The 21,187-nt window shown below is 40.9% G+C and overlaps 1 protein-coding gene across 2 annotated transcripts in view; it reads left to right on the top strand.

The window, feature by feature from the left end:
* The first annotated feature begins 20,057 nt into the window (after positions 1-20,057).
* The window catches only part of LOC126274831 (palmitoyltransferase ZDHHC8), a 269,181-nt gene continuing 268,051 nt past the window's right edge, over positions 20,058-21,187 (top strand). The window contains exon 1 of one of the 2 annotated variants that reach the window (XM_049977144.1): positions 20,058-20,580. In XM_049977144.1, the coding sequence (XP_049833101.1) occupies positions 20,489-20,580 (92 nt within the window). In that variant the 5' untranslated portion in view covers positions 20,058-20,488. The remainder of the gene's footprint in view (positions 20,581-21,187) is intronic. The other variant, XM_049977145.1, reaches the window with a different exon arrangement.

Genomic DNA, 21,187 nt, shown 5'->3' with positions numbered 1-21,187 from the left:
GATATAATAGCTTCATTTGTCGTATAAATGGCCGCTAGTTTTACGTATTCTCGATATGTTTACTATTTTAAAGCTAGTATATTGTTCAACTGACAAAAATTTGCATATTTCGCGTAATGTGTTTATATTTACTTCTGTAAGAATAGCTGACACTAAAGGATTCCCTTTGTTGCGTAGTGATATGGTTTTTGACTCCCATGTTGGAGGTTATGGGTTCGTGTACCAGTATTTCCTCTTTAGTTTTTATTTTACATATTATCAAATTAAGCTATTGCAGCCGCTTATGCCACTGATATTTAATCGCTTTTGTCAATTTATGTGATTTTTAGCTAGAAATTAATGCAGTTGCACAGTACTTAGTAAAAAAATAAAATTAAAATTAAATTCATTTCTTAGGGAACCGAAAGTCGTGCACAACGCTGTGGAGCAAGAATTTTGCAAAAGCGAGCTTTGACGACTTTAGAAACTGTGTCACCGAAAAAACAGAAAGTCGACCAAACCACATGTACAGATTTCGTTCATGAACTCACTGAAGTAGAAGGATTTGGAAATTAAGGAACTGAGGGCTGAGACTGAACTTTAAAAAAAAACTGAGTGCACAGAAACAAGCGGCACTGAAAAAATGTGATGCAGCCTTACGAAGTAAAATGAACGATCTCTGACGTGTTCTTTCGATGAAGCGGGCAGAAAAGTCATCTGACGTGAAAGAAAAAGTCAAATTGCACAAAAGTGTAAACAGTGTATTGTCAAAGTGTTTTACACTGGCGCAAATAAGATCCCTATTAAACGAAAATGAAAGGGTAAAGCGGAATTCAGAGGACATTGCCCATGCATTGACTTTAAGAGCTCTGTCACCTAAACATACACTTATTTGCGAAAGCGAAAAATTCCTTTGCTGTGCAGGGCAAACCTTCAGAAATGGACAAAGGAATTTCAATGCAGACCAGGTATTCTTGAAGATATCCTGTGTTTATTGAAAGCCAAGTCACACACTTTTACTACTCAAGAGAGACTAGCAATTCTGTCATTTGACGAAATGAATGTTGATGGCCGCATATGTTACGATTTGTCTGGAGACTTAGTAGTTGGACCATGTTTAATGTTCAAGTCTGCATGATACATGGGTTCTGTAAGCAGTGGAAACAACCAGTTTACTATGATTTCGACACTGTGATAACTAGTAATTTGCTTCAGAACATCATTAAGACAGTTCAGGAATCAGTGTTATTGCTGTGACGTGTGATATGAGTGGAAAAAATATAAAAATTTGGAAGGAACTGTCTGTCGATACAGAGAAAACTTATTTCGTAAATCCACCAGACGACACCAGGAATGCATGGGTTTTCTTCGATGTACCACATCCGTTAAAGTTACTACAGAACCATTTCTTGGATACAGGCATTACACTACCTGATGGAATGGATCCAAAATATCTAAGGCAGCTATACAGGAACTTTTGAAGCATCAAAAGAGTGACTTAACGATAACACACCACATTGCTGAAGCGCACTTAAACGTAACTGGACGAGCAAGGCAGAATATGAGGATGGCAGCGCGCCTATTTTAACGACGAACAGCTCAGGCTTTGAAGTATGTTCTACATAAAGACGTTGAAAGTAATTTTATTGAACTTATTAACGACGTCTTTGATGTCTTGAACTTAAGAGTTCTAAAAGATGAATGCTCACCCTGTGTAGTGGGTTTGGAATGAATCTCACAATTCAAGAAAATACTTTGGAGAGATTTCTTAGATATGTGCTCAGCAATGCGTGTTGGTGACAAAGAAAGAATGTTGCCTTTCCAAAAAGATTTCATAACTTCAATAAAATCTCTCTTTGGTCTATTCTAAAGTCTGAAATGTATGAAAGTTAGCTATATGTTAACCTGTAGACTGAAAATTGCCTGCAAAAGCTTTTTTTTCCTAGGGTACGAGGATTATGTATATTTTATAACAATCCTACACCTTTTGAAGTAAAGAACAGGCTATGTCTCCTTACACTGACGGGTAATGCAAGTGATATTTCTTTCTCTGGGAACATGCCAGTTACTAAAGAATTAAACACAGAGTCTTCCCAGTGTGACATCGACCTGGATTCTGCATCCCTAAGTTTCATTACCAGTGAGCTCTGTGTAAATGTTGTTAATGGAGTGCCGCTATGTGAAATCTCAGAAACTGTGAATGTGGAAGAAAATTTACTGACAGATGTGGTAACAATGGGGGATGACTCTGTAATTTCAGATGCTCTTCCAAGTGCAGTAAAATACATTGCAAGCTATGTTGCATTTAAGTGCCACAACGTTGATAAATCATTAGGCTTTTCAGCAGCAAAAAGTGAAGGAGATCATGCTGCTGACTGGATATCAATTATATCTTGTGGTGGTATTTACACTCCAACGCCAACATGGGAAAACAGAGTGTTGCAGTTTGAAGAAGAATTTGCTGCTTTTTATGGAGTGTGTTGCGATTCTTTGTTGCATGGATTAGACAAGCTTTTGATATGATATGTTGAAAGGGATGGAAAACATGCTGTTATTCTGTTCCAGGAAGGCATAGATCATTTTCCAAACCTCAGCTGCCAAGTAGTGATATAGAACACATACATTATACATACAGCTACAGAACATTCCACTACAATGATTCTTCACATTTGTAGATACCTTTAGAATGTACTCGAACCGAATATAGAAATTAAAACTGACAGGCGAGGGAAGTTTTGAACTCACTACCTATCATGTAATAGTTTAGTATCATCGCCACTATACCAAGGTGCTACTCAGCTTGTTCTGCGACATTGCTCCTTCCTTAAGGGAACAGTGTCTCGATGTTACGTCCTCCTAGTCCGGGAACTAGCCATCGGTCCTGCATACTCCGACTCCCGATGACTGATTCTTGCTCTGGCGGTGATCTTCTTTGAACTTCGTTCGCCACTACACTCTTCGTCACCTTTTCGTTTGTTGCCTGTCGCTGGAGCTTCGAATTTACCCTGGGTTGCAGGATACTTATAGGGCTTCATTCGAAGGACGTGGACCATTTCTCTCATCTTTCGTCGTCTTTATAAGTAAATTCATAAGTAACATCAGACAACTGTCGTACAACCTTATAAGGTCCAAAACAGCGCCTGAGGAGCTTCTCAGAAAGACCAACCATCCAAAAAGGAGTGAAGCTCCAGATGAGGTCACCAAGCTGGTAGACAAAAGGGCGAGGTTCGTGTCATACCTTCAGCGATCGTTTTCTTAAGCCTGTAGTGTGCGGAGTCGAGCTAACTGCCGAACTTCCTCAGCTCTGGTTAACACCAAGCTGATGTAGTAGTCGTCCACGTCATCAGTATGTAACGAAAACACAGTGTCCATCGTCGTCGTCACCTCACACCAATGCACCAGGATAAATGGGGTAAATAATGTGGAGTCTTGTTTGGCTGTCTTGTAGGTAAACGTCATGAAAGGGAGCACCTCAGTCCAGTTGCTCTACTCAACACTGACGAACACTGATAGCATGTTGGCCAAGGTATTATAAAGGCATTCAGTAAGCCTATTAGTCTGCGGATGGTAGGCAACCATCATGTGATGAGTAATGTTGCACTTACGGTTTATCTCTGTCAAAAGATTCGATTGAAAAACATTCCCTCAGTCCGTAATTAACGACCGTAATTAACGGCACCGTGTTTTAATACAATTACTTCTACGATGAATTTCGCTACCTCAGATGCTGCGGCTGTTTTCACGGCTTTTGTAATGGCATAGTGGGTCCGATAACCAGTGCAAACAATAATCCATCTATTGCCATTAACAGATGTCGAAAATCGTCCGAGGAGGTCAATCCCAACACGCTGGAAAGGCGTTTCGGCTGATTGAATTGATATGAGTCGGCTAGGTGGTTTCTGAGGAACTGCCTTTCTCCTCTAGCACTCTCGACAGTGCGACACATAGTGAAGGACACTCCTAAATAAACCTGGTCAGAAAAATCTCTTGTGGAGCCTATCGTATGTCTTAATAAATCCTAAATGTCCGGCGTCAGGTGTGACACGGGATTTCTGTAGAACATCTAAGCGCATGTGTTTAGGAATCACTGGTAGCCACCTGTTTCCAAACGGATCAAAGTGTTTCTTGCAAAGTAATCCCTTAACTACTTTAAATTGTACTTTCGCATCCTCTGATTTAAGGAAAGCATAATTTGAGATCGTTGGCTGAATAGTGCAGTCGACGTAGTGAAGTGGTTCTGGTACTAGATTGTTGCCTCGAAGGTCCTGGGTTTAGAACTCACCTGACCTGAAAAATTTCAATTTTTATATTCGGTTCGAGTACATTCTATAAGTAGCCACAAATGGCAAGAATCATAGTATTGGAATTTTCTGTAGCTGTAGATATACTGTATGTGCTCTGGTCAGAGGCAGTCCGCTCCACGCTCTTGTATGTGCAAGAATAAACTTTCGTTACGTGAAGTTAGTGTTCGCCATTCATCTAATTATACCTTTTTGTACGTGACATTATTCTAGTGGAGGCGCTGGGTATTGGAATTTGTGATACCGCACATTATCGACGACACAGTGACTCCCATCAGGCCAGGAAAGAGCTGCCGTTTACGTGGCGGGAAACCCGAGTTCGAGCCATATTCAACAGATCGCAATCTATCGGAGACAGAAGAACAAGACGTCACGATGACAGCAACTGTGTGCCACCACATGAGACATCCTTCCGGGTTCTCTGGTGACGATGGAAGCTATCCAAAAAAGTGGCTGGAGGTATATTAGCGTATAGCCAAATTTAACAAATGGAATGACACCGTGTGTGTGGCTAACGTATTTTCTACTTGGAGGGCACTGCCAAGCAGTGGTATGAGAACAATGAGGAGAAGTTCACATGCTGGGAAGAATTCCAAGCGGAACTGCACAAGTATTTCGGTGACACACAACGACAGAAGTGCAAGACTGAAGATAAATTAAAGTGCAGGGTAAAGCGTCCAGGAGAAACGACAGCATCCTACATTTAAGACGTCTTGGAGCTGTGCAAAATAGTGGATCCTACAATGAAGGAGGAAGATAAGGTTGCACATCTTATAAAGGGTGTTGCTGAAGGAGGTTTCGACAGTAGATGACATCATAAAATGGTGCTGGTATATCGAGACAATTCATCAAAAAAGAATTACACTTAAGCAATTTGAACGGCTTCGAAATGTCGTATCGATGTCTGTGATGGAGGAAGAAACTGGTTTACAAGTGTTCTTCATCAGATAGTGAGAGAGGAAGTTCAGAAGGCACTTGGATTGCATGGCGAGCACAAAACCGAGATGCTTCAAGATGTCATAAGGGAGGAAGTGGAACAGACATTGGACCCAATCTCTCGTCCTACATTTCCCTTTAAAACGGTAAAAAAGTCGAGACCCAGGAGAAGTTACGTTCCTACAATGCCGCATGAGGAACCTGTTTGGGCACCAAGGAAGACTGATGTCTGGAGGACCAAGGATAACCAACCAATATGTTTCCACTGCGGACATGTGGTGCGCTGTTTTCGAGAAAGGCGACAGATATTTGATGACGCCCACGCCAGATGACAGCAGACCTATCTTAGCCAATGCCAACCCCGGGATGACGAAGATGAACAAGAATATGTGGGTGCAGGACGACGTAAGTCACCATCGCCTCAAGCTATCCGCTGGAGAGGACGCTCCCCAACGCGCTGATCAGGTCTCCATCGCCATTTACAAGCTCCAGCCGATCATCTAGCCGCCATAACCTGGAAAACTAAAGAGTACGACCTTCCTTGGAGGTGAGGCCGCCGAAGAGAAAAATCCTCTGCTTCGATCAGTACAAAAATGACAAGAAACTACGTCGATATCCTCATGGATGGCCGACCAGCCCAAGCTCTTGTGGAGCATCATATTCAGTCATTTCGGAGAAGTACCGTTGCCAGTTGCAGAAAACTGTATTCTTCGACAGCAAAACATCTCTGCTGAAGGTGGCTAATGGGAACTACGTAAAACCTACAGGAAGATGTACCATTCGTGTGAGTATAAGTTGCCATACACAACCCTTAGAATTCATCGTCTTACAAGAGTGTAGTCATGATGTTATTCTCGGATGGGACTTTTTGAAAGCTTCTCAAGCAATTATAGGTTGTGGTCTCCCGAAGATTATGCTAGATACGATGAGATACTGTGGACAGAAAGATGCGTATCCACTTATGTGGAGACCATGTGTGCTGGATGACGTGATCATTCCTACAGTCAGCGCTAGAAAGGTAGCTGTCACGTGTCATGCCATGCATCAACCCATGGATCTTGTAGTGGAATGTTAGAGAAGCATACCACTGAAGAATAACTTGGTCATTCCAGCCTCTGCCATCTCGTTTAAGAACGGATACGGTGAATTGTGGATAGTTAACTGTCGCGAGAACTGCAGATCCTTCCAAGACGCATGTGCATAGCAAATGCTGAGCCGTTAATTACAGGACAGCTGAGCGTCATAGAAACCTCCCATGCCGAGTCTGTGGACGAAATTAGCGCTACCACTACGAGACAAGCTCTTCTAGCTCGACTATCACCAGATCTCACTAAGGAACAACAAAAAAAGGTATTTGTCATTCTTCAAGAGTTCTCTGAATGCTTCAATCCACAGGTGAAGAGCAAATTAGACAAATCGACAGTGAAGCACTGGATTGGCACTGGAGACCATTAATCAATAAGCCAGAGAGCATACCATGTGTCAGCAATGGAACATCGAATAATTCGCGATGAGGTAGAGAAAATGAAGAGTAATTGCATCATTGAGCCTTTGCAGAGCCCATAGTAGTCCCAGTGGTTCTCGTCAGGAAGAAGGATGGCAGTTGGCGCTTTTGTGTTGATTACAGGAAGCTTAATAGCGTAACTAAAAAGGACATTTACCCTCTTCCACGAATTGACGATACACTAGATTGTCTGAAAGGTGTTCAGTTTTTCCCAACCATGGACATGTAATAGGGATACTGGTAAATCGAAGTAGATGAGGCTGGTCGTAAGAAAACTGCATTCATCACCCCTGAGGGCCTGGATGAATTTAAGGTAATGCCGTTTCGTTTGTGTACTGCACCAGCAACTTTTGAACGAATGATGGATAATCTTCTAAGGCAACTGAAGTGGACGATGTATCTTTGTTATTTAGATGACATTATAGTGTTCTCAGAGACACTTTATGAACACATAAAAATACTGAGCGCCATTCTTACCACTTATAAAGCGTCTCCAACAAGCCGGACTGAAACTTAATCCAAGAAAGTGCCATTTTGGAACAAAAAAATCAAAATACTTGGGCACCTTCTGTCAAACGAAGGTATCGGGCCAGACCCAGAACAGGTGAGAGCTATAACGGTATTTCCTGTTCCTAAAAGTGTTGGAGATGTGAGAAGCTTTCTCGGATTGTGTTCTTATTGCTATCGTTTTATCAAAGACTTTTGTATCAAAGCCATGCTAAATTTATCTGGGGTGGTGTTCAATAACATTCTTTCGATGTGCTGCGAAAAGCTCTGACGTCTGACCTTATGCTTGTTGTGTATGATGAGAGAGCACCTCCAGAACTACACACAGATGCCAGTGGGTATGGGATGGGTGCTGTTCTGGTACAGATTTCGGATGCAAAAGCAAAACTTTAACATGTACGTGACAAGATAAAAAAATAGTAGTTAGTTTTGACGAGGCAGGCCATACCAGCCTATACACATTGTTAACTGGCCGGATGCCATTGACGTAGGTACGAATTTGAACTGCTGTAACGTGAGGAATCTCGGCATTGACAATAGTGTAGAAAGTGAATTGGAAAGTATTGTAGACGGTGTGTCAAACGTAACACACGAACAAAGATGAGGCCTGTATGAAGTAATAATGAGGAATAAGAGTGCGTTTTCAGACAAACCGGGATTTGTGGAAGAGATAATCAAATTCCCTCCACGAATTGACATTAGTATTGGTGTGAAAAAACATCGTTTGCGAGAAATAATGAAGCTAAAAGCCGATGCTCGCATACGTCGTCATGACGCTAAAGCGCGTTTTGCTAAGTTTGCTATCGGAGACTTAGTACTTGTAAAAGCTCATGAGAAATCGAGCGAGATAGACAATGAAATCTCTAAATTTAAGTTTGTTTATAATGGACCATATAAAGTCATTGGTATACCTCACACAAATGCTTATTGCTTAGAGTATCCAAGCTCTGGAAAACTGTTAGGTATACAGAACATTGTAGACTTGAAATTGTACCAACCTAGGATTGATTAATACCACAGAATGGATAATTGGTACAGTATGTAAATATAGAGGGTAATATTTAACGATTTGCTAGATTGCCATGCTCCTGCCTGACAAATAGGACATTAAAGAAGTTGTAATTAATAAGTAATTAATTTTGACTAAATGATTTAAGAGTAACTGATTATTAATCAATTGAAAAATCCAACCTGCTAGTTTTAGGTTTCAACTGAGTAACAGTAGATTAAGGAATGTAAATATGATTTTGTAATTAGTTGTAAGATTTCATGAATGTGTGTTTTACTAGTCACTGCCGATATAATTAGACGCTGTTTTAAGTTTCACGCTAATACATGCGTGTGATGATGGACAGTGTTGAGTTATCCACTGTGATAGTGTTAATGGATTCCTTGAAATTACTCGGGAGTGAGTTTTTTCGAAAGAATTCAGTGAAACGGACTTTCTGGAAATGCCGTTACTCAGGCGAGTGAGATCAAGCATGCTGCACAGGCGGGCGCAACAATAATGGCGAGGTGGAGCCGCTGTCGGCTCTTGTGCCGGTCGGCATTCTTTGTACTTACGGGTACAGAAGGCGGAGTTGTTTTTCTTCCCAGACAGCTGATATGAAAGAATTCTGCTGACAATATTTTTTTTCAATCTGCTGTATATTATTGTCTTGTTTGGCGTAAACTGGACTCTCATGACGAGAATATTAATTATGAAAAGGTTATATAAAAATGTTATTCTATGTAATTAATTATTAATTTGCGTATTTTGATATACCTGTTTTTTATGACCAAATACTCAGATTAATATTGTAAATAGTATTCCATTTCTTGATACTATTAGGAATTTTGCTGATTTTAGAATAGCTGAAACATTTTCTATGTTTTCTATGAATATTAATATGTTGTCAACCTGTTTACTTTTGTGTAAGATGATAGAGTGAAATAAGGTTAGAAGTGACTCCACTCAATTATTATGGTCTAAAAATTGGTTTATGGTTAATTAACATAATGCTAAATTTTCTTTATCTTTTGAGAATATGTGTTTCCACTGTTTTTTTTCCTTTTTGGGACATTTTCTGAGGTTACACGGACATCCTCAGAAATTGTGGGCTTGTGTAACGCCGGAAATGCATATCCTCCTATTTCCATCCATTGTACTATAAAATTATGCCTTTTTTTGTTACCTGAAGATATGACATTTCTGTGTCTTTATGTATTGTAATTGTTTTATTATATATATATATATATATATATATATATATATATATATATATATATATATATATATATGTCGATGTGTAATTGGTTTGTTTTGTAAATTTTATTTGTATTTTTACGCTGGGTCTGGCCTAGGGAATACTATGCTATCGAACGATGACATCGATAGGTTGTGTGGAGAACCAAAGTGTTTAGGATCTTTGGTAGTGATATCTCTGCCACATGGAGCGCGGGCAGGGAGGGTCTGGCTGGAGTAGGGCGGTGGAGCAGGTGTGTTGAGTGATGATCTCGTGAGTTGCTGTGCTTCCAGGGTTTGGCAGCATGTAATTGCACTGGACTTGCTATGATAGTTTCTGACATGGTGTCGTGGACAGAAAGCATTAGCTGGCGCACATCAAGAGCCCGCTTTGCCGGCGACAGTGTTGAGAAGAAGGCACACCAACATTCAGCTTCTGCAACAGCAACGCCCGACGATGAGTGACTGTCGCCACCGCCTCGGCCGACGACTTCAAACCTTCAATCAACCAACAAGGAAGATTAAAATTACATAAAGTTTTAGAACTGTATGGCAGACCTCAGCTTTTCAAACTGGTCAATTTGTGTCAGCAAATTACAGTAATGTTGGATGAACCTTTGTTGCTCATTGTCCCAATTGCATTACCAAGCAGGGTCCCTTCCTTTTCCGGAATGAACCCGAGTGTCGTTGAAATTCAAATGCCAGCATTAAAGTAATATCATTCCATTTCACTGCTTTAGTTTCAAAGTTCAGTTAAATTATTCATAGCTGGCTACAACATTTAGATTACACAAGCACAAATTAAGAGTGTGAGTTTTGTTACCATATTTTAGCTTACCTGTGACTGCAGCTCAGCTTGATATGTACTAAATTTTACTATTGTTAAATGTCCAGAATCATTTAATTCAACTTCAAATTTAAATCTCTTATTTCTAAATTGCATGGATTCAAGTAGCTTTTGAAATGATTGTTGAGGTAGCCCAAGACTAACCTTATTTTACTGAATTTCGTAGTGCTTCAGAAACAAAGTTCATTATTAATTTCAGTCACTAAATTAACTTTCGATTTGTCGGTTTTATTAATTATTTTGCTAAATTGAGTCAGAATGTAGCGAAATTTATTACTTCTGACAAACATTCAGTTTTCACACAACATGTGTCAACCTTCAGTTGCCCTGCTTTTAGTACTAAATATATGTGCATTAATCTTTCATTTTCAGTTATTATAGTAGTTGTCCATGGGACTAGCGACCGTAATTTTCCCCAAATCTCAAATATCTAATTAACGCCAATTAATTATTAATGTAACGACTGCACATTTACTTTCTTTATTAACTTTATCCCTTTTCAAAATTAATTTCCACCAAATTTCATTTGCATTTTTTCTTTCATTAAGATGTAACCCTTTCCTCCCTCTTTACTGACAAATTAACTTAGGTGATGATTGCTTTTCCCAAATTTCCATTAGGTGCACGTGGCTTAATTTTTCACTGTCATTAAGGTTGATAGGTGAAGGGGAGGTTACAGACCGATGACTCGTTCCCATACTAGGTCGACGGAACACTTAGACACTGTTCTCTTAAGGAGGGAGAAATGTCGCAGAAGAAGCAGAATAGTGCAGTCGCTATGACGCTAGTTTGTTGCATGGAGAATCGTGGGTTCAGAACTCACCTGCACCGAAAAATTTTAATTTCTATATTCGGTTCGAGTACATTCTAGAAGTAGCCACAAGTGTGAAGAATCATTGTACTGGAATGTTCTGTAGCTGTATAGATACTACATGTGCTCTGGCCGGAGGCAGTTTGCTCTGCACTATTGTATGTGCAAGAGCTGAATAAACCTTCGTTAAGTGAAGTTAGTGTTCGTCATCATCTACTTACACCTTCCTCTACATGACAGTATTAAAAACGTGAAACCGAGCAGGAACGGTAACGGACGCCAAGCCGCGCGCAAACGCTTGGCAAGCTAAACACTGGACAGGTATTGTCTGACAGTAATGGGATCCTGGGCTTACAGCAAACACTTTGTTAGGAAGGAGAACTAATGTATGTATGTGTTAAGGTAGCTGACATGCCTATATAAATTGGTAATCACAGATGACGACTCAAATGGCCGATAAATAAAGGCTATGCCCATACCGGCCAGAGTTATTAGCCCATAAAAAGAGAAACAAGCTCTGACACTTTACACCTCTGCATGACGTCCGGCCAGAGCTATTAGCCCATAAAAAGAGAAACAAGCTCTGACACTTTACACCTCTGCATGACGTCAGTGCACAGTGGGGGCAATTATAGTGGAACATCTTATTATTATTATCATTATTATTAAAGCTTTCCCACTGATCTAATGACATCTTGGATTGCTGTGTTCTTCTGGATATCAGTGACGTACTTGCACTATATTTCAGTAGCCGCACTCGTTACCTTCATCAGATGCTACCTGAGACTACTCCTCGAGTGGACCTGGTCCAGTATTTATGCCTGTGGCCTTCCCCCTTCATCAGGCGCTCCCTTTGGGGTCCGCGCCCGCTCACTGCGATCTTCTGGAACATTACCGTTCCGTTTTCCGTCCACTGCAGTTCTGGGTGTTCTCTTTGCGGTCCGCGCTCAGCAGACCCATTCCTGAGTGTTCCATCTTTGGTCTGATGCATTTGGCAACCCGTCTGTGGTACCAGGCATTCTCCATGGGGTCCTCTCCCGCTCACTGTGATCTCCTGCAGCGTTGCCGTTCCATTTTCGGTCTGCTGCGGTTCTAGGTGTTCCCTCTGCGGTCCGCGCCCGTCAGTCCCTACCCTGCGCGTTCCATCTTCGGTCTGGTGCACCTGGAACTCTGTATGGGGATCGTTCTCCATGTCCACCCTTTCAGTTCTTCTATTTGTGGAGTCCTGCAGCTGTCCCCGTTGCTTCTTCAGCAATTCCATAGCAGGATTCCCAGCTCTACTTAGCTGGTACCCCGTGTAATGGTTCATGAGATTATCGGTCACATCTATCTCTATTGACTCCCTCATAACATTATCCCAAAATCTGGGCCTCTGTGCTTGAAACTTGGTTTCTTCATAATTCATGGTGTGATCTAGTTCTAGGCAATGTTCAGCAATGACTGATTTTGTTGCCTGTCTTAATCGGGATTGCCTCTGATGTTCCTTGCAGCTGATATCTACTGTTCTTGTCGTCTGGCCAATGTAGGACATGCCGCATTGGCAAGGTATATTACAAATCCCTGGTTTCTGTACACCTAGGTTGTCCTTAACGTTTCCCACCAGTAGGGGATCTTGCTAGGTGGACAGAAAACACACTTGATATTGTGTTTATGGAGGATCCTACTAATTCTGGCATAAATAGAGCCAGCATAGGGCAAATACATCACCTTCTTTGCTTCATCTTGCTCTGCTTCTGGAACTTGTGGTGTAGTGGCTGGTTGGAGTGCCATTTCAATTTTTTTTTCAGTGTAGATCCAGGACTGCAGCGGATGGAAAAGGGAATGAAAATGCTCCAGAAGATCTCAGTGAGCGGGCGCGGACTGCAGAGGGAGCGCCCAGTGAAGGGGGAAGGCCACAGGCATAAATACTGTACCAGGTCCACTCCGACTATGGAACGAGCCCCTACAATCGACTGACATGGCCAGATACTTCGGCGTCTACCTTGACAAGCACCTCAACTACCAAACTCACCTACAATACCTGCTCAACAAAACGAGGAAACAACAGTTAATTCGACAAGTACAAGGACGACTGTATGGCTGCTTCACCAGGACAGCCATACACACATACAAGACATACATAAGACAAATCTACGAATACGCCGCTGCATCACTGGGCGGAATACCAAAAACAGTAGCAAACAGACTGTACTCGACAGAACGCCGATTACTGCGCAGCGTAGCAAAGCTACCATACTGCACCCCTATCGACAAAGTATACGAGACAACAGGAATAACCCCACTACAAACAAGACTGGCTAAACTTAGGGCAAGATACAGCTCACACATCCTACACAAACGACCCGATATGGAAGACATAGTGATGACCAAACCACACACAAAGAGACGCCCAAAAACCAAATACATTTACCCGGCGTGTACAGTAGAACAAAATACATCAACCGCGTTCCCCGACTTAGCACCCACAATGACACAACTGACTGGAGGAGAAACTACCCCGCCCCACCTAGACGAAAGACAGTAATACAGTAACGAACGACCTAGTGCACCACAACAGCCCCCTGCATTCAACATACAACACACCTCATAACACTAAACACAATAGCTTTAAGGAAATCATAGCTAAGATCAAGACCCATTGTAGAAACCAGCTCCAAGTACTTCCAAAAGGAAAGGAGAACATGTAAAACTAGATATAAGGCAAAAAGAACCATTGTAGCAACCAACTCCAAGTACTGCGAAGCAGGAAAGGAGAACATGTAACACTAGTTTTAAGATTAGTTAGAAGCTAGAGGATATCACCCACAACAACAAAGCCCTCCTCCATCCTGCTGCACTTTTGTGGGATGATTATATAGGGAAAATTAAATATAAACACTACAAGAATCCCCCATTAGGTTAACGTGTCACTTCCAGTTATATTGTCAAATCACCCCCACATACCTTATTAAGTCATTTCACTCATCACGTTTAAACTACTATCACCATTTGAAATTCAATTAATTGTCCAATTAGTTAATTGTTAAGTAAGCTCAGTTTTTTGCACAATTAATTCAATCAATTTTGTTTCACGTTCTATTCACTAAAAAGTAACTTAAAACTAAAGATACTCAATATAAAATAATAGCATATAATCAAATATGTGAAAAAATGGAAATAAATAAAATAAAAACTGTAAAATTTGGCTGATATAGGGCAAACAGATAAGCCCTAGAACAGCCCGCCTTCTCCTCTCAGGAGATGGAATGAAATGTGCTTAAAAAAAAAAAGCCATCGAGGAGTAGTCTCAGGTCACACCTGATGAAGGTAACGAGTTACACTACCGAAATATTGTGCAAGTACAACTCTGATGTCTGACAGAACACCTGACAATCCATGATGCCATTATATAGATAGAGAAATGCTCTTTAATTTTTTTAGATTCATCTGTTTGTTTCTATAAGTGATAGCAGGTGTCTGTGTGATGAGTTCTGCGGCATTGGTATTGTTCAGAAGTGTGTATTGTACCTGTGTGTTAGAAAACATTAAGAACACTTATCGAGATAGCAAAGTTTAGTCATTCAATCATGCCGACGATATCTGTCTCTTCATATCTCCGCAATGTGCCGAGAATCTTGCATCAGAAGGATCGAAGCTAACAAGAAGAATTCGTAAGAGCAGAGGAGGTTTGATCCGGAGCCAGATCGTCATACCATTCTCCAAGCATAATAGCGGTAACAAATCGGATATACTCAAATTTATGAACGTTAGAAGTTCAATATATGTCTGTAATAATGAAAGTTTTTTCTATTAGTATTAGTTAAAGTTCTTCCAGAACATGAGTACTTTCCAATCCTTTTTTAATCATTCTTTAAAAATTTCCTTTTTAATTATTTAAGCTGCAAATTTTTATTAAGATTTCCAATACATATATCACATTTCAAGTCCCTCCGCCACTATTCAACTGTAATTCGATATTTTGAAAATGAAGAGAAGGAAAAGTAGTAGGTGAATATAGTCTCGGGGTAAGGAATGAAAGAGGAAGCGGCCTGGTAGAATGTTGCACAGATCGTAACTTAATCATAGCTAACACTTGGTTTACGAATCATGAAAGAAGACTGTATAGATCGAAGAGGCCTGGAAGGTTTCTGATAGATTATATAATGGTAAGACAGAGATTTAGGAACTGGGTTTGAGATTGTAAGAGATTTCCAGGGGCAGATGTGGACTCTGATGACAATTTATTGGTTATGAACTGGAGATTAAAACTAAATAAACTGCAGAAAGGTAGGAATTTAAGGAGATGGGAACTGGATAAATGGAAAGAAACAGAGGTTGTAGAGAGTTTCAGAGACAACATTAGGGAACTGTTGATAAGAACAGGGAAAAGAAATACAGTAGTAGAATGGGTAGCTTTTAGAGATGAAATAGTGAAGGCAGCAGAGGATTAAGTAAGTAAAAAGACAAGAGCTAGTAGAAATCCTTGGGTAACAGAAGAGATATTGAATTTAACTGATTAAAGGAGAAAACATAAAAATTAAGTAAATGAAGCCGGCGAAAAGGAATACAAACGTCTTAAAAATGAAATCGACAGGAAGTGCAAAATGGCTAAGTGGGGATGGCTGGAGACAATTATCAGGATCTGCATGAATATCAAGAGATCAAATGGAAAACGAGTCCTAAGCAAAGTAGGGAACGTAGAAAGGTGGAAGGAGTATATAGAGGATCTATACAAGGGTGATGTACTTTGTAATATCTCTTTATTTTCAAAGAATTATTCTGATACAATTGTACCATTGAATGACGTTTACTAATTTTTTATCTTCATACTTGCAGAATCCATGCGCAAAGTTGTTTCATACAATAGATATGTCATGAGCGCATAGTTATTGTTTGTAGTACTCTCTCTGGTGGTTGTTAGAAAAAAGGCTTCTGAGATTGCCTTTGTGCCGATTAGCCTGAGCTAATCTGAATATTGAGATTTATGACAAAAGATAACTAATACGAAACTGTACGATTAAAAGGAAAATATATATACACTCCTGGAAATTGAAATAAGAACACTGTGAATTCATTGTCCCAGGAAGGGGAAACTTTATTGACACATTCCTGGGGTCAGATACATCACATGATCACACTGACAGAACCACAAGCACATAGACACAGGCAACAGAGCATGCACAATGTCAGCACTAGTACAGTGTATGTCCACCTTTCGCAGCAATGCAGGCTGCTATTCTCCCATGGAGACGATCGTAGAGATGCTGGATGTAGTCCTGTGGAACGGCTTGCCATTCCATTTCCACCTGGCGCGTCAGTTGGACCAGCGTTCGTGCTGGACGTGCAGACCGCGTGAGACGACGCTTCATCCAGTCCCAAACATGCTCAATGGGGGACAGATCCGGAGATCTTGCTGGCCAGGGTAGTTGAATTACTCCTTCTAGAGCACGTTGGGTGGCACGGGATACATGCGGACGTGCATTGTCCTGTTGGAACAGCAAGTTCCCTTGCCGGTCTAGGAATGGTAGAACGATGGGTTCGATGACGGTTTGGATGTACCGTGCACTATTCAGTGTCCCCTCGACAATCACCAGAGGTGTACGGCCAGTGTAGGAGATCGCTCCCCACACCATGATGCCGTGTGTTGGCCCTGTGTGCCTCGGTCGTATGCAGTCCTGATTGTGGCGCTCACCTGCACGGCGCCAAACACGCATACGACCATCATTGGCACCAAGGCAGAAGCGACTCTCATCGCTGAAGACGACACGTCTCCATTCGTCCCTCCATTCACGCCTGTCGCGACACCACTGGAGGCGAGCTGCACGATGTTGGGGCGTGAGCGGAAGACGGCCTTACGGTGTGCGGGACCGTAGCCCAGCTTCATGGAGACGGTTGCGAATGGTCCTCGCCGATACCCCAGGAGCAACAGTGTCCCTAATTTGCTGGGAAGTGGCGGTGCGGTCCCCTACGGCACTGCGTAGGATCCTACGGTCTTGGCGTGTATCCGTGCGTCGCTGCGGTCCGGTACCAGGTCGACGGGCACGTGCACCTTCCGCCGACCACTGGCGACAACATCGATGTACTGTGGAGACCTCACGCCCCACGTGTTGAGCAATTCGGCGGTACGTCCACCCAGCCTCCCGCATGCCCACTACACGCCCTCGCTCAAAGTCCGTCAACTGCAGATACGGTTCACGTCCACGCTGTCGCGGCATGCTACGAGTGTTAAAGACTGCGATGGAGCTCCGTATGCCACGGCAAACTGGCTGACACTGACGGCGGCGGTGCACAAATGCTGCGCAGCTAGCGCCATTCGACGGCCAACACCGCGGTTCCTGGTGTGTCCGCTGTGCCGTGCGTGTGATCATTGCTTGTACAGCCCTCTCGCAGTGTCTGGAGCAAGTATGGTGGGTCTGACACACCGGTGTCAATGTGTTCTTTTTTCCATTTCCAGGAGTGTATATATATATATATATATATATATATATATATATATATATATATATATATATATATATCGCTCCTTCATACAAAAGGTGTGTAACAATTTACATTATTTGACATTTGATAATTAATGATGTTCATCAATATATTGCGTAGTTGTTAATCAGAAGGGAACTTCCGAAAGACTGGATGCGAACCTGCATTTAATAATCCAAGAGCTCCTTTACTTATTTGGAAGGTTAAACTTCATGAAAGCCAAATATCTGCTTGATCTGAGGTTTCCCGACTGATTATAAAAGGCTCCTAAAAATACGAGGCACTTTATTTCTACAGATTAGCAGACTGCCGCAAAGCATGAGCCAGGAGAGAAGAAGAATCATCGCCTGATTTCATTCTAACAAGTAAAATTTCTGACTCATTTTGAGTGCCTGAGCTATGACTGTGTTTCCTATTATGATTGATTGGTTGCTCGAACGAATTGAGAACTACATAACTGCATAATTACATAGAGAGGAAGAAAAATTACAACTTGAGAGCAAAATTATGGAAATGGAAGAGGATGTAGAAAAAGAAAAATGGGATATATGGTACTGCGTGAAGAATTTGACAGAGAACTGAAAAACCTAAGTCGAAACAAGGCCCTCGAAGTCGACAACATTCCATTAGAGCTACTGATAGCCTCAGGAGAACCAGCTATCACAAAACTTTTCCATTTGGCGAGCAAAATATGTGAGACACTTGTAATACCATCAGACTCCAAGAAGGATATAATAATTCCAATCCCAAAGAAAGCAGGTGTTGACAGGTGTGAAAATTACCAAACTATCAGTTTAATAAGTCATGGTTGCAAAATACTAACACGAATTCTTTAGAAACGAGTGGAAAAACTGGTAGAAGCCAACATTGGGGATGATCAGTTTGGATTCCATAAAAATGCTGGGACACTTGAGGCAATCCTGACCCCTACGATTGATCTTAGAAGATAGGTTAAGGAAAGGCAAATCTATGTTCCTATCATTTGTAGGCTTAGAAAATGCTTTTGACAATGTTGACTGGAATATTCTCTTTCAAAATCCGAAGGTGGCAGGTGCAAAATACAGTGAGCGAAAGGCTATTTACAATTTGTACAGAAACCAGATGGCAGTTGTCATAGTCGAGGGGCATGAAAGGGAAACAGCGATTGGGAAGGGAGTGAGACAGGATTGTAGTCTGTCCCTGATGCTATTCAATCTGTATTGAGCAAGCAGTAAAGGAAACAAAAGAAAAATTTGGAGGAGGAATTAAAATCTATGGAGAAGAAATAAAAACTTCGAGGTTTGCCAACGACATTGTAATACTGTCAGAGACAGCAAACGACCTGGAAGAGAAGCTGAACGGAATGGACAGTGTCTTGAAAGGAGGATATAAGATGAACATCAACAAAAGCAAAACAAGGATAACGGAATTCGGTCAAATTAAATCAGGTGATGCCAAGGAAATTAGATCAGAAAATGAGACACTTAAAGTAATAAATGAGTTTTATTATTTGGGGAGCAAAATAATTGATAATGTTTTTTTTCAGTGTGTCCATTGTGGTCGAAGTAGAGAGGACATACAGATTTAAGTGACAGGAAGTCGTTCCTGAAAGTATTTGCATGAAGTATAGGCATGTACGGGAGTGAAATATGATCGATAATCAGTGTAGACAAAAAAGAACAGAAGCTTTCGAAATGAGGTGCTACAGATAAATGCTGAAGGTTAGATGGTTAGATTACGTAAGTAATCGGAATGTACTGAATAGAACTGGGAAGAAGAGGAATTTGTGTCACAACTTGACTAGAAGAAGGGATCTGTTGGAACGACACGTTTTGAACCATCAAGGGTTCACCAATTGCGTATTGGAGTGAAGCATAGAAGTTAAAAATTGTAGAGAGAGACCAAGAGATGAATACACTAAGCAGATTCAGAAGGATCTAGGTTGCAGTAGTTATTCGGAGATGACGAGGCTTGTACAGAATAGAGTAGCGTGGAGAGCTGCATAAAACCAGTCTCTGGACTGAAGACTACAACAACAGTAACAACATGAGTGAGCTCAGCGAAAATAGATTAATTTCTGGATGTTAGCAGACGACGTCGCCACAAAAACATTCTTCCCGAGAAACCCTGATGTGACTTGACAACCTGCTGACGACCTGTTTCAATGCCTCCATTTGAAAAACATGTGAAATATTTTGCCGTGACGTGACGAGACGGTCCGTGTGAATTGGTCTTAATAAACTTATGTCAACCTATATATCAATTTTGTTTCTTGAGACATGTTTGGATAAACAATTTTTCATCATCAGGTAAAGATAAAGTTGGGTTTTTTTTGAAGTTGCTCTTCTGAATAAGCTGTAATAACTTATACTTTTGACTTGCTTCTCAAATTATTTGTAGCACATGTGCAACACAGACGTGAATATCGAAATGATTTCTATAATAAACTGGGCGACTTGGAATGACAATGTCAGTTATTGAATTTGTTTTGTGGAATATCTCAACTGTAAGTTGTTTCGCACCAGCATCCTGACGTTCTAATTAATCTAATTCAATATTATTGTGCCCGGAATCTTCAAGTTTCTTATGTCAGACATATTCTCATCTTCATTAGATATTGAATTTGTTATTCAAGTTGTGGTAGTACGCAGTGAGGATCCGTTTCGCGGACGAATACACACAGGAAATGGGAAACATTAGTAATTTACTTTATCATGTGTTAATAAGATTTGAGTTGCTGTCAAGAAATCGGTACACAAATTAGGGATTATGAAGTGAGGCTGATGAATATGGAACTTGATCAAGCGCAGTGTAGGCACCTACATGTTGACTTAAGTTTCAACACCGGGATATAGTCCATCAGTAATAGGTGCGGCCATGTTGACCTATAGCAGAAAACTTTTGGAATAATTTTGGCCACAATAATTGTTCAGGTAACATAATGCCGAAATGTGATAGCTGTACGAAGTATACTCCGGCCACATTTGCCTGGATATTGCTCTTGGGCGCAACTACTCTCTTCTTCTATTTTCCGTAAGTATGCATTTGAGAAGCCAAATAATAAACACCATTTGGTTTTAGGCATTGAATTCTTGTTGACAAGTTATGGGAAGGTTGTGATAGTGCTAGTCTGCTCGTAAGTTGACATCAAAATTGTGTGACGGTTCTGCTTTTTTTTGTAAACCATCATTCTGTAACGAACTGACATTTAGTGATCTAGCTGTCAAGCAACAAGAGGCCGTATGTTATTAGCTGCTTAAAGTATTTACTTGTTAGTGTTGTATTGGTAACAGATTTTTCGCAATATTTATGGTATTTGCGTGTCAGCTTGTTTATGTTTTCCCTGTTTTACAATCATAGGGTGTCGTAAATATGGCTACATGATAATGGGAAGTGCCAGTAGTAGCTGTTAGATTATGTTTAGTTGGAAGTTTTTGACAGTAACTGTTATTAAATATAACGTCAAAACAATGCGGTACCCTCCAGTGTTGTCTATGCATTTATTTCTGCTGGAGTGTCGTATTTAACATGTAATAACAAACAAGTTTTGTTATAGAAGGGAAGGAAAAAAAGCATGGAGATTGAGATATTGACAAACATATTTTGTTATTTCCAAAGTTAACAGTACTGAAAAATTATT

This window comes from Schistocerca gregaria, chromosome 1 (genome assembly GCF_023897955.1).
Source record: "Schistocerca gregaria isolate iqSchGreg1 chromosome 1, iqSchGreg1.2, whole genome shotgun sequence".
Classification (NCBI taxonomy): Eukaryota; Metazoa; Arthropoda; class Insecta; order Orthoptera; family Acrididae; genus Schistocerca; species Schistocerca gregaria.
This window is presented reverse-complemented; position numbering and strand designations above follow the sequence as displayed.